The sequence below is a fragment of the Blennius ocellaris genome (assembly GCF_963422515.1).
Source record: "Blennius ocellaris genome assembly, chromosome: 12".
NCBI classification, from domain to species: domain Eukaryota; kingdom Metazoa; phylum Chordata; class Actinopteri; order Blenniiformes; family Blenniidae; genus Blennius; species Blennius ocellaris.
In genome coordinates this window covers 18,178,175-18,191,051 of record NC_137661.1, presented here as the reverse complement: position 1 = coordinate 18,191,051, position 12,877 = coordinate 18,178,175, and the positions used below count along the sequence as shown (strand labels likewise).

The window sequence follows — 12,877 nt, the reverse complement described above, 5'->3', positions numbered from 1 at the left end:
TATGAAAGAAAGAGTGAGGAGATTGAATGAGAAAGAAAGAAAAGGCTTTTATCTGCTTCTTCTCTGCTGCAAACTGAAATATGGTCAGGCAGCAACGGTAGCCGGCCACCGTATACCCAGAGGGCTCTCTCACTATGTACGGACACTACAATAAATCTGGCATTATCAGATTCCGGTCATTCAGCAGACAGAGCCTAAGTGCTTTTAGATGTGTCAGAGGACATGACAGACTTTCATTGCTGCACTGATGACTTCCCATTCATCCTGGGTGAACTTACTTAACAGTTCCCTATAGAGCTTTAAATGGTCACAATCATGATTTTGTTTATATACAGCATTCTTCAACAATACAAACTGTGGAAAAACATAATAAATATATTTTCCCACTTCATGAAGCTTCACAAGATCTTGTTTTTTGGGGGGGGTTTTCGAAGCCGCCATGGTTTTAACAAATTGTTCAGCCTTTGCGCCCCAAGCTGTGAGTCAACTAATGGAAAAATATTTGCTTTAAAGCACCAATAGTTGTTAAAAGCTACAAAGGATACCTTAGAGCCTGTTAACAGGCTGTAAAAGCAAAAAGTAAGGTGGTGATACCAGGTAGAAAGAAGTCCTCAGTCGAGATCAATCAAGGTCACTTATTTTAACACAATTGATGATTTTTATCATCAGTAATGTGTACACGTTTGACATCCATACTCCAAGAGACTAAAGATTTCCCTGAATAGCAGCAGACTCTAACTTGAAAACAATGTATGAAATAGTGATTTAGACAATGAGCATCAGAACAGACATACAAAGCAACGCCATACTCTAGAATCCACAAAGTAAGTACTTTCCATTCACTGTTACTGTAAACTAGGTATGTGCACATAAAAATACCACAGCATTGGAGAACATACAATACAACAATACACCAATGTATGCATCAACGTGAGACAGCTACCCCCATTAGAAAAAACACTTTGAAATATATTCAGTGTAAAAGAAATGGCACAGAGGTACATGAATAAGCTGCACTGCTTTAACCAGTAATTTACTGAGAGGACGGCTCTAGGAGAATTCATTGGTGCTGTCGATATCACAAATTAATATATTGACTAAACAGAGCAAACACTGAACCACACAATGGATTATCCATGAGGTTGTGCAGGGATCAAATTGCCATGACTATTCTAGTTCTCAAGTCTTTTGTTCATTTTGATTAACACACTTTTTTTTTAATACTTTTTTTCCCCTTTAAACCAATCCATGTATTTCATGTGAAAATGTGACAGTTAACCCATATTCATCTGGTGGGCACCATACTGTTAACCTAATGACGGCCTCTGGGATGCTTTTGGACCTCAACATGGATTCCAACAAAAGATGGACCACAAGCTGTGCAGTTTTGTTTCCTCAACGAAACGATAAAGGCTAAAACCAGGATTCCTGATTAGGCTCAGCGAGGCCCCCCCATCAATAACTCCCACTCTCTATTTCCTTCTCTCCATTTTCTTCTATCTCACGCCCTCCATCTCATTTCTTCATCTTCACAACTCAGTGATTCAAATATCTTTCCTCCTACTTCCATTTCACAGTCTCCCTGTCTTCTTTTTGACCCCCCCCCCCCTCTAATCCACTCATCTTCACCATTTCCCTCCTCTTTCCCACTTTCCACCTCCAATCTGACTTCACAGAGCCACCTCCTGTCGGAGAACTCACAGAAAGCACATTAAAGGATGTGCACGGGCCCAACCTGCAGAGCAGCATGACTCCAAATTGCATCCTGTAAAACGTGTCTGATGCATGTGATACAGCTGTGCGGAACCACAAGGCCTGGCGAGAGTGAGAGTCCATGCAGGCTCTTTGCATTGCACGCTTGCTTTCTCTCATGAGCAGTCCCTCACACACACACAAAAGCAAAGCTCTTCGCTGCACCAACAAACCCTGCAAACAGTAACAACAGCCAGCGAAGTGTGTGTCCCTACAAGCCCTTCTGACATAGACCTGTGATGGTTCTGGGGTTGTGCTGAGATTGAGTTGTTGAGGGGGATTTTGTTTTCCACCTGAATCTGAGCTTGCTGCCTGGAAGACATCAAGTATACTGTTTTACCCTGAATTATTAAAAACGGCCTCTTATTGCAGCTGGCATTGAAATAGAGGCCACAGACTATAGCTGTTGGCACAAAACTATATAATTTATATTCCAAGGTATTCTGCAGCCATCTACCTTATTGTTTTTTTTCCTCTCTATAAAAGGCTTCAGGAGTGCCATGATGGACAAAATAGAAGCATTTAAAAGAAGTGTCGGGTGAAATCAAACTTCGATAAAAGTGGAAAATGAAAAAAACTAAGAAAAAAAGCTGCTTCACGTAAGCTTGCAGAATCCTAACCCAAAAAGAAATGTTGAAAGTGCCGACGTACATGATCTTGCCGCGCAAGCTCAGCTATATCCAGTGTCCGGGTTTTCTGTGGGGCAGACAACAGAAGCCTTCACTGGCAGCGATCACCCTGACACTGGCTCCCTGAGTGGGCTCCACTGACAGCCCTCCTCTGCAATGCAAATACCCACTTCCACATGAGCAGACCCATCACTAGCAGTCCCCATACACTTGTACTCTGTGTCATTACCCCCAGGGACCCCCCCCCCCCCCCCCCCCCCACACACACACACACACACACAGCTCCTCTTTTCTACCCTGTGCCTCATTCTTCTGCCCTTATCCGGGATGGAAAGGGGGGTTGGGGCTTAAAACAAATCGGTTTGGTTGCCTGATGCGTTCATAGCGATGATGGAGGGCTGCCACGGGCGATTTCCGTTCATACCTCCTGTCAGTCACACTCCTCTCCTTGCCCTCCAGCCATGTGTACTGTATTTCATTAGTCCTGATTTTTGCTGACAAATGCGGCCTGTCGTGCTGTGCAGCCCCCGTACCCTCTCTGTGGACACTAAACCAAAGTGCTGCTAGATCTGCCTTACAAATGAGCTCTCTCTGGTTCCACCATGTACATGTGTGCCATTTCAGTTGAGATTGGACACATGACACACACTAGGCATGATGAGTACAAGAGTTGCGTGTACATGTATAACAGTGCACACATGGACATGGAAAACAGGCACACATAGACAAGAGAATGGATGTTTTAACTCTAAAGATATGGCCTCAAGCTGTCAACATGACCCTGTGCCTCCTACTCCCTCTTCTCCTCTTTTCTCAATATTTCAACTATTCTGTCACTTCATCCCCCTTCTAATCTCTCACATAATTCTTACTCACCCTCTCCCCCACCCCATCCTCTCACTCCCAAAGGCACAAGGTCCAGCCAGTGAAATGTCAGATCCTATTAGTCATATGAAGTGATGCGTTTTAAGTGTGTCCTTCATTACAGGATAAAGCTACATGTTCCCAGCCGACAAAACTATCATCTTGTGCATTTGAATATACCAGTGTTTGCAGAAGAATTGTTCCTCCCTAATTTTTAACGCAAACATAAGGGCACACATGTCCAGGGAGACCCGCACAGCCCTCCATATGGGGCCTTACTTTATCATCCATGTGCTTGTGCCCACTGCTAAACTCTTTTTCTTTGAGTCTGCCATCAGTGGTCCTCCTGTACAAGCTTGTATTGAGACCGACAGATGGATTGTCACTCAATATCTTGGCTTTGCCTCTTGCATGTCTCTGCACAGCCATGCCTTCCGGCTAGGAATATAACCAGACTCATCTGGTTCGGCCCCACCGGAACAGGTAATGCTTAATGGTGCCAAACTGACATTAGAGCATCAAAGAGGGACCAGCCCATTGAAAGATAAAAATACATGTTTATGCACCCATTTACTGTGTCTCCCACTGCACACAGAACCCAGCGCTATAACCCAGATCCCAGCTGTGTCACATGATTTCCTCTCACAGACTGGCGGGCGAGCAGTCTCCAGCCACAACCAGAAATAGGTTAAACAGGCTAAAAATATAAAAAACATTAATAATTCAGCTTTTTTGCTAACCTGTACCTCAGGAAAAAAAATAGCACACTTCTCCCTGTGAAGTGGCTTAATGGGCAGGGTGCACAGCGGATTATTTTGATATTTCAAGCAAACGACTCCCCCCAAGAGCCCGTTAGTGAGAAGCACCTTCCACAGTGGGAGCCACAGCGGCGTCGTAATGTCATCAGCACTGATGTCACAGATGGGGTTCAAGCAGAGTCATCTGTCACTCGAAGCAAGTTCTTGAACTTTTGAAACTTAAAAGAGAATATGCTCCATACACACAGATAGACAGAGGGTGCACTGGAATATATGATGAGTAATGTAATAAACACAAAATAGAGTGCAAAGAATCCATATCACAACATCTTAGAATAGAATAGAATAGAATAGAATAGAATAGAATAGAAACATTTTATGAATCCCAGAGAGACACATAATAAATAACATACAAGGAGGATATATAGAGTCTGATGACCACAGAAAAGAAGGAGGGTCTCTCATCATGGAGGGTGAGAGACATTGTTCAGGAGGGTTTTAAGGGAGGCCATTGCTCATAGTGTACGAAACAAAAGGAAACGTTATGATGAAACATATTTCCAGTGTTTCAGTGTGCGTTGTTTATCCACCAAAGGCAGGGGCAGAGTGCACATCCGGCTCTTTTTTTAAAATACCCTTGGACGCCAATCCCCTGAAGAGAGGAAGGCTTCTCTAAATATGTGTCTAATCTACCATGGAGAAAACAGAGCAGAACAATAGCAGGGGTGCATGTGTTTTTGTGTGTAGGTGTGTTAAAGGGGTATCAGAGGAACAACAATAAAAAAAAACTAAGGGAAAGGAAGAGAGAGAGCGAGAGAGAGAGAGCGAGAGAGAGAGAGAGAGAGAGAGAGAGAGAGAGAGAAGGTGGAAAAGAGCAACACTGTGGCAGTAACCTTGTGTATTTCGGTGTATCCCAACCACCCATGTTAAAGAGGTACGTATGTATATGTGTAACACATAAGCACATGCAGTATTCTAAACATGTGGGGAGTCAGTTCCCTTAGGAGAATAGTACAACATATCTTAGTATAATAGTACAATATGTAACAATCATGTATATGTTGTATTTCACTTAGAAAGAGAAAGCTCAAAAACGTGGGCAGAATTGATCAAAGTACTTAATAAAACTGGGAGCAACTAAGCTCGGAAGAAAAATGTGCCTCGACGAGTGACAAATAGCAGACACAAATATAAACTTCACTCTTAAATACTCATAAATATTGCACCCCATGTCGACTGATGTACCATTTTGTTTGCCGTTGGACCAAAGCCACAAAAGTAGTCATAAACACATATAAGGACCGAACTATAATATGTCAGTTCACATTTTGGTCTATATGAAATGCATGAAAAAGAACCCATGCTATAATCTCAATGAAATTGTATGTGGTTTTTATTTTTTGAAACCATTTTAATTCAAATAATCCTAAGTAGATATTCCTGGAGTAATTCAACCTGGTATTTCAAGAACAAAGAAAAAATTCAAAAGAGAGGCCTTGTTCAAACACTATTATCTTCCCGTTAACACGCACACGCAGGCACGCACACACGCACACACACACACACACACACACACACACACACACACACACACACACACACACGCACACACACACACACACACACACACATTCCTGCTACCCAAAGGCTAAATTCTAACGAGTCCCCTCTCCCTGACTACAAGGCCTCCAATCCTGCCAGCACCGATTGGCTTCATGCTGACCGCTCTGCTCCAGCCCACCCTCCCCTGCCCATTCACGCAGGGCAGGCACATACAGTACACACACAATCACGCAGTACATTCATACATCGGTATCCTTCATAGAGTGTAGCATTGAATTATTCAGCCTTTGCAGCAGCTGCATGGGGCCCACACACGACAAAGTTTGGCAGAAGATAATGAACAGGTGGATAGAATTTGATGAGATGTAAAGGTGAATATATTACGCTTGTGTTCAGGTCTATATTTTGCACACACAAAGCCTGATGAAGGAAGAATGTTTCTGTGTCAAGTCAGCCGCATAAAACTGCTACCAGACATCCTGTCACTTGAACTCTGGCACACACACCAAATTACACAGACAAATAAATGCAAAATCACACAGGCGTGCACATAGAAATGTAAGCAAACGCATTCACACTTTAACAGTAAAGGTATGTTTTTAAGAAGAAACACAAACGGAGACAGAGGTAGATAGAGGCAATTGAGAGGGAGGGTATCTACTTAGAGTGTTGACATTGCAAGAGCCCACATGTGTGTGCCGAGGCATAATCTTCTCTCTACTCTCATTGGGTTTTTAATGCTGGTGCTATTTCCATAAACCTGCCTCCTGAATCACTGCCAGCCGCTTACACTCCCCCCAGGTCGCGCTGTACTAATACTAGGAGTAAATGCATGCAGCAAACACATTTCCACCAATGCTTCTCCAAGACAATCACTGTTGTACATAATGCTAGCATGACAAAAAAAAAAAGAAGAAGAGGAAGGAAAGAGGAAGGGTGGCATGTTTTTCTGTGCTCCAGCAAATAAACTCGCTGCAGTAACTGGGATTATTTCTTGGATCTGTTGGATTTTAAGAGTGGCGGCAAGAGGATGGAGAGTTTGAGCAGAGAGAGGGTGAGATGGGTGGTTGGATGGATAGTGTGAAGGAGGAAGGATTTTGTCATGATGCTAAGCTGGGTGGAGTAAATCTCCAGTGGACTTGTGTAGAGAGCTGTGACACTCTGCCGCATGCTCAACAGATGCTTAAGAAAGCGTTAGTGGGTCCGAACTGGCAGAGAAGAAGCATGTCAGTGTCATTCATGTTTTTTCATGGTTTGAAAGAAAAACAACACATAATTGAGTTTTAAAGTTAACAAATGCTCGCAAGGCTGCACATAGAAAAGCACCCATTGGATCATGTGACATTTTTTTTTTTTCTAAAAGTTGTTCCGTGCCAACAAGAAGAAAACAGCACAAAAATAATATATTTCAGACTCAGTATTGTGGGCGGCCTGTGATCACGGCAAGCTGCCATGTGCACATGTTTTTCATGCCACCTTTATACATTGCTATCTGTATCTACACAGAGCTGGCTGCGATGCAAAGCCAGCTTACCAGTTGTGCACAAACACACATGACTAATAGAGCCAAGCAGCACACACCTGGTAATCTGTCAGAGCTTCTCCTATTCCGTGGCCAAACTTATGTCAGGCACTTGTGTCCCCAAGGTTCCCATCACACTTCACCGCAGGAATCTATATTCCAGTCTAGTACACTTCCATTAGGGCATACTGTTACTTTCAGCAGCTAATGTGTAACAAGGGGACATGGATAATAACATCCGGAGAAGTGCTTGTCCCCAACAATACTGTGTTGTTTGTGTTTGTGTACGTGAAAACAAATGCGTTGATGTTAGCATAGTGTAGACAAAAACATGTGTTAATAACAGCTGTCAAAGATGTATTTTAGATGTAATTTTATAAAACATAGCCCTTTAAATACATGGGCCATTTTTTGTTTGTTTGGGTTTTTTTTTATTGTCTTTTCTTTTTTATATAAATACAATAACAGTTAATGGAAGTTGGGACCATGTTCAGTGCATGTGGCAATATCTAGTTTTAATTGTTTTGAAGAATTAAAATTGTTTATTATTATTATTATTATTGTTGGTGTTGTTGTTGTTGTTGTTGTTGTTGTTGTTGTTGTTGTCATTATTATTATTATTATTATTATTACTTTCATTGAAGCCACATAAACATAAATAAAGCCAAAAGTCATTCTGTAATTTAATTGACGTCAATGTGTTTTGCCACAGAAATGGCTAATGAAGTTGGGAAGCTAACCAGCTCGTCCAGTTTTGTGATTCAAAGATCAGGTATTTCCTCAGTTTACAAGCAGATTGAATCAGAGTACTTTCAAAAAAGAGCTTTGCTTCTAATCTTTGTTCTCACTGGTTTCCACGGTCAGACTTTGCTTTGTAACACAACTGATAAGGGTTTTTTGCCTGGATGGTAAAGCAGTCCAGCTGGTGGCGTATCTGTGTGCTGGTTCTGCCTGTAGGACTTCCAGGTACAGAAGTAATTTTTTGGCTCAACACCAAGATAGTTCCAAGCAGCCAATTTATATGACTGACTTTCTTTCCTTTTGGTGGTGTTGTATCTGGTAGTTACCTTTCCATTCGCTTTGTCCTTTTCACAAAGTTTAGTCACTTGTGAAGTTAGACCATCTCCACACAGTCTATTTATCTCCACATTTAACTGAAGCTGAAAAATTCTTGTTCTCGGAACAAAGATCTTCTGTAAGTTTGTGCTTGTCAATAAATGTGTGGTATTTGCCTATATTGTCATCTCACAGAAACATATGTATACATTTGTCTAATCATTTATCCTTGCGTCCAATCATCACAATTTTTTTCTTTATTTTTTTTCACAAAAATCAACATTTTATATTGAAGGGAAGACCAAAGTAAATCAGCGACTCCACTTTGGATTATTAAGCTCTTTCTAAGTGGCCACTTCAAATCCAATCAGCTCTACAGATTGTTCTCAATGTGCTATGAGTTTCTATCCTTCTTCCAAGCCTCTTGCACATGTTACCTGCCTCAGTGGGTCAATACTCAACTTTAAAACACTGTTATTACCTGTAACCCCAGGTGATGCCAAATCAACCAGACCTGAAATCTGAAGCACTACAAATTTAAAGTAATTTTCTCCTGCTCCTTTCAAAAGGGACATAAAAGCCAGAGTTACAGCTTCGCACAACGATATTACAGCAAACCTAAAGCTTGAACCAACACCCCACCAACTGGCAAGCCATCTAAAAATACACTCCCTCTCATGAACTTTAAGTCTGAGCATGTGGCGGTGCTTGTTTGTGAGCACTGCATCAGATTCAGACTCGCTTGTTAGCTGGTACAATTTTTAGACATGTTTCAAGCCATTTGCAACAAATAAGTCCAACAGGATTTTCTTGGGCTTGGTCTGATTACATATTCTGACTTCTCAAATAAACGATACAGATGAGTAACCACACTGGTCAAAGCTCCTGCAAGAGAGCAGAGTTGTGTGGTCTAATGACAAAATGCAGCATTAATAACTCATAACCCATCTATGGAGAATTCCTACTTTACATTAATTACAACATTGCTGCTGGCAAATTGCATATCAAGTAGCATTTTGCAAACAAACAACTGGCATATCTGCTTACCATCAAGCAGTGAAGCAACAGAGGTCATATCGCAAAAGATTTAAGAGAATAGAGGCTCAACAAAAGTAGACAGGAGAAGCTATGGGAGGCAGTTGAACACGCAAGCATATAGTACAGCATGCATTTTGTTTTTCTGTTGTCACCCTGAATATTAAAATTGGCGTTTACAAATGCATCTGCAGATGTTGCTCAACTGGCATGTAAAAAAAAAAAAGATTTACAGGTTGTACATAGGATGTGAAAAGCTAGTGCCATTCCTGTGTGTGACTGCAGAATTAATGCATACACTGTCCATGTTTTCTCGGACCTCTGGTATGTGTGTGTGAGTGAAGTTGAAAGCAAGGGTACAGCAGAGCAGGCTCTGTCTGACACAAATCAACGTTGGCCTAGTATATGTTTCTATGACACTCTTTCTCCGAAAGAGCAGTGGCAGTGGAGACGTGAGCGAGCACGTGGGGTGGACTAGCCCAAGTGGGGTAAAGGGGAAATCAGCAGGAGGGCTAAAGCAGGACTGAAAGGAATAAGAAAACGGCTTTATATCTTGCAAGTGATATACTGTAATGAAAATGTCAGAAAAATTCAACAGGCAATGCTGCTGAGTACTGGCCAAGCAATGACTTTAAGGCTCGTTAGTGAATGTTCAAAAAATGTTTTTTTCATAATGCTTTATTCAGGTCAGACCTTAAAGCCACCCTGGCAAGCTGGCAATGACTGGTGTTAATGACTCTTAGATAGGAGAGGGAAGAACTTAGCAGACCTAAGACCTAATTCCTTTTGTAACATACTTCTGTCCCAAGTTATAAAATATCATGAAAATGTCTTTTTTATGTCAAATATCTCACTGTGTATGGTGTATGGATCTACAATGATCTTACTCCATGCATGCCTCCATCCATATGTGTCTCTGTCTTTGTCCTAACAATAACATCCCATACAAATACAACTTTTCTGGGGAGACACACATTCATAGCCAGAATGTATTGCTTCCTGAACAACTGAAAATAGCATAAACACAGTCGAATATGAAAACTTGATCAAAACATAAACTCTGGTTGACTGCTCAACTTTTCAGATGTGCAGCACTTTCTGTCTCTGTCACTCTTCTGCTGTTGTTTGAAACGCATGAGGCAGAGAAGGTCTGATCAATGCTGGCAATATCCCCCCCGAGAACAGACACATGAAAAAGTTGAAGCAGGCCTTCAAAAGACTGAGCTATTGATTGAATTGCCTTCCAAAGTGTTTTTTTGGTTTTTTTTTAATCTCTGGGACTATACAAGCAGAATGCCGGCTGGTGTGCAGCCAGGTGCAGATGGCATGGCTGACCACCTTGGAGAGATGATAGATAGATAGATAGATAGATAGATAGATAGATAGATAGATAGATAGATAGATAGATAGATAGATAGATAGATAGATAGATAGATAGATAGATGAGAGAGAGAGAGAGAGAGAGAGAGAGAGAGAGAGAGAGAGAGAGAGAGAGAGAGAGAGAGAGAGAGAGAGAGCATTGGAGGGCGTTGGGACACTTACCCCTGGCAGTGTTTTCTGTTCGTGCAGAGCATTCTGGGCCTTGATGGCTGACTCTCGGGCGCAGTAGGTGAGGAATGCACAACCTGCAATAACAGATTTTTATTACTTAATTTTTTTTTTTATATTACCAATAATATAAGCTGTTGGACAATTAATATGCATCAAACCTTCCGTGCAAAATGTCGGTACACCCCAGCATTTCAAGTGATGACAAATTATTACAGTAATACAGTAAAAGCAGGATATAGTACAATGCGCCAGAGAACTTGGACAATTTTCCTGCAGAGACAGGAGGACGGAAAAAAACTAAACAACAACAACAAAAAAGGACAACGTGAGCAGGGAATTATTTGGAATCATTGCTGGGGCTATTCAGTGGCCCTCATCCCCTGTGCCATGTCCTGCCTGCTGCTCCTAACGGCCTGGCCAGTGTTCTCACCCTGAATAGTTATGAAAGCAGCAGAAACAAAAGAAACTGCACTGGAAAGTGTATGGAAGGTGGTAGCAATGGGAAGTAGGGAAGGGATGACTTTAGTGTTGGGGGAAGATGCTGATGAAGAGGAAAGATAGTGTTAAAACTCTCCAGGGGGAGGGCTTGGCTGTAAAACATCAGGTATGTTGCAAATGGAAGAGAAGAGAAGAGAAGAGAAGAGAAGAGAAGAGAAGAGAAGAGAAGAGAAGAGAAGAGAAGAGAAGAGAAGAGAAGAGAAGAGAAGAGAAGAGAAGAGAAGAGAAGGAGATGGAGAGAAGGAGATGGAGAGAAGGAGATAGAGATGGAGAGAAAACAGATGGAGTATTGAGGCAATCATTTCCCCCTGACTATATGAATAAATAGATTTGCTTGTGTTCTATTAATGAGGTTCATATGGGTTAGCATGCATCATATTTCTGCCACTCTGAAGATGGTTTATTAGCAGCCACTGCATTCTGGATCTCATTTCAACAGCCAAATGTATTCAGTGGGTGGTGATGTATTAAGTGTCTTTACACGGACAATATTCAAATCCATTTTTCTTGTCTTTCTTGGATCACTTCTACCCCTCCATGTATCATTCGTGGAAGCACAAACACATACAACAGTGCTTAAGCACCTTTTTGTATTTTCACCGAACCTTATATTTAGCTTGTCTTCACTGTAACGTCAGAAAAAAATTGTATCAAAAAGAAGGGTTAAACACCCAAGTGAACCTTTTTCCATCTTTTTGAAAATGTAATGTTTGTAACATCGGTGCGTGGGTTTACATGTGTATACAAAATTAAATATATTCATGTATTACCTAATTTGTCAGTCCTGGACCTGGGGACCCTACTCTGTATGTTTCATGTGTTTCATATGTTTCTATGTACCATCATGCCTGAATTACATTTAAACTTGTCATGCTTCTGCATAGATTCATGGCAGTCTTTGCATTTGATGCAGGACAGCCTTACCATGCAGGGCTGGGTTAACAACACTTTCTATTCGTGCTTTCCTGTTTTCAATAGTTCCTCCTTTTGTTGGAGATGACTTGTCTGCACCCTGCCAACCATTTCAGGATGAAAAAGACAGACAGTGATAGAGTCCTCCGAGGGTCATGACCTCTGAGGTCGCTGAGAGTAGCAATGGTGTCACCGTGTTGCCTCGCTTGTCCCAGCATCCCTAAGCTAATGATTTCCAATGGCCACCCTCAAGTAAATCACTCAATCAGGCAGATGGATGTTGAACTCAACACTGTTCTCCTGCATCAACTTGTGAAGAAGTACCACAAACTGCTGACTGACACTATATAGTTTTTTTTAATTATTATTTGTTTGTTTCTAAAATTGGACAGGGTAATCGAAAGCAAGTGCTCCATTTTTGTGGTTGTTTTTCACTCTCTATGGGTTTGTTGTAAGTTTAACTTGACAAATGTTGGCCCTATCTCTGAATAAGAAACAAGTATTTTGCATTACAATCACACACCCGATTTGTTTGTTAATCTGTAACACATAGAGCATTGAGAATAAATTAATAACAGCCACAACATTGGCAAACAAAAGAGAAACATGAACTCCATTTAAATGTGATTCTGTGATCTTTAATGTATGGCTTAATAAGAATTTGCAGGCCAGAGGCAAAAAAGCTTTAACAACTCCATAATTGGAATCCAAACACGTACAAATTGCCAGTGATGCAT

At 41.4% G+C, this 12,877-nt stretch overlaps 1 protein-coding gene across 1 annotated transcript in view; it reads right to left on the bottom strand.

Annotated features, from left to right (window-relative positions):
- celf5a (cugbp, Elav-like family member 5a) overlaps positions 1 to 12,877 on the bottom strand; it is a gene marked incomplete at both ends in the record, with an annotated part of 175,729 nt that overhangs the window by 149,307 nt on the left and 13,545 nt on the right. Inside the window, one exon of the mRNA XM_080506901.1 lies at positions 10,722 to 10,804. Coding sequence (XP_080363027.1) covers positions 10,722 to 10,804 — 83 coding nt within the window. The remainder of the gene's footprint in view (positions 1 to 10,721; positions 10,805 to 12,877) is intronic.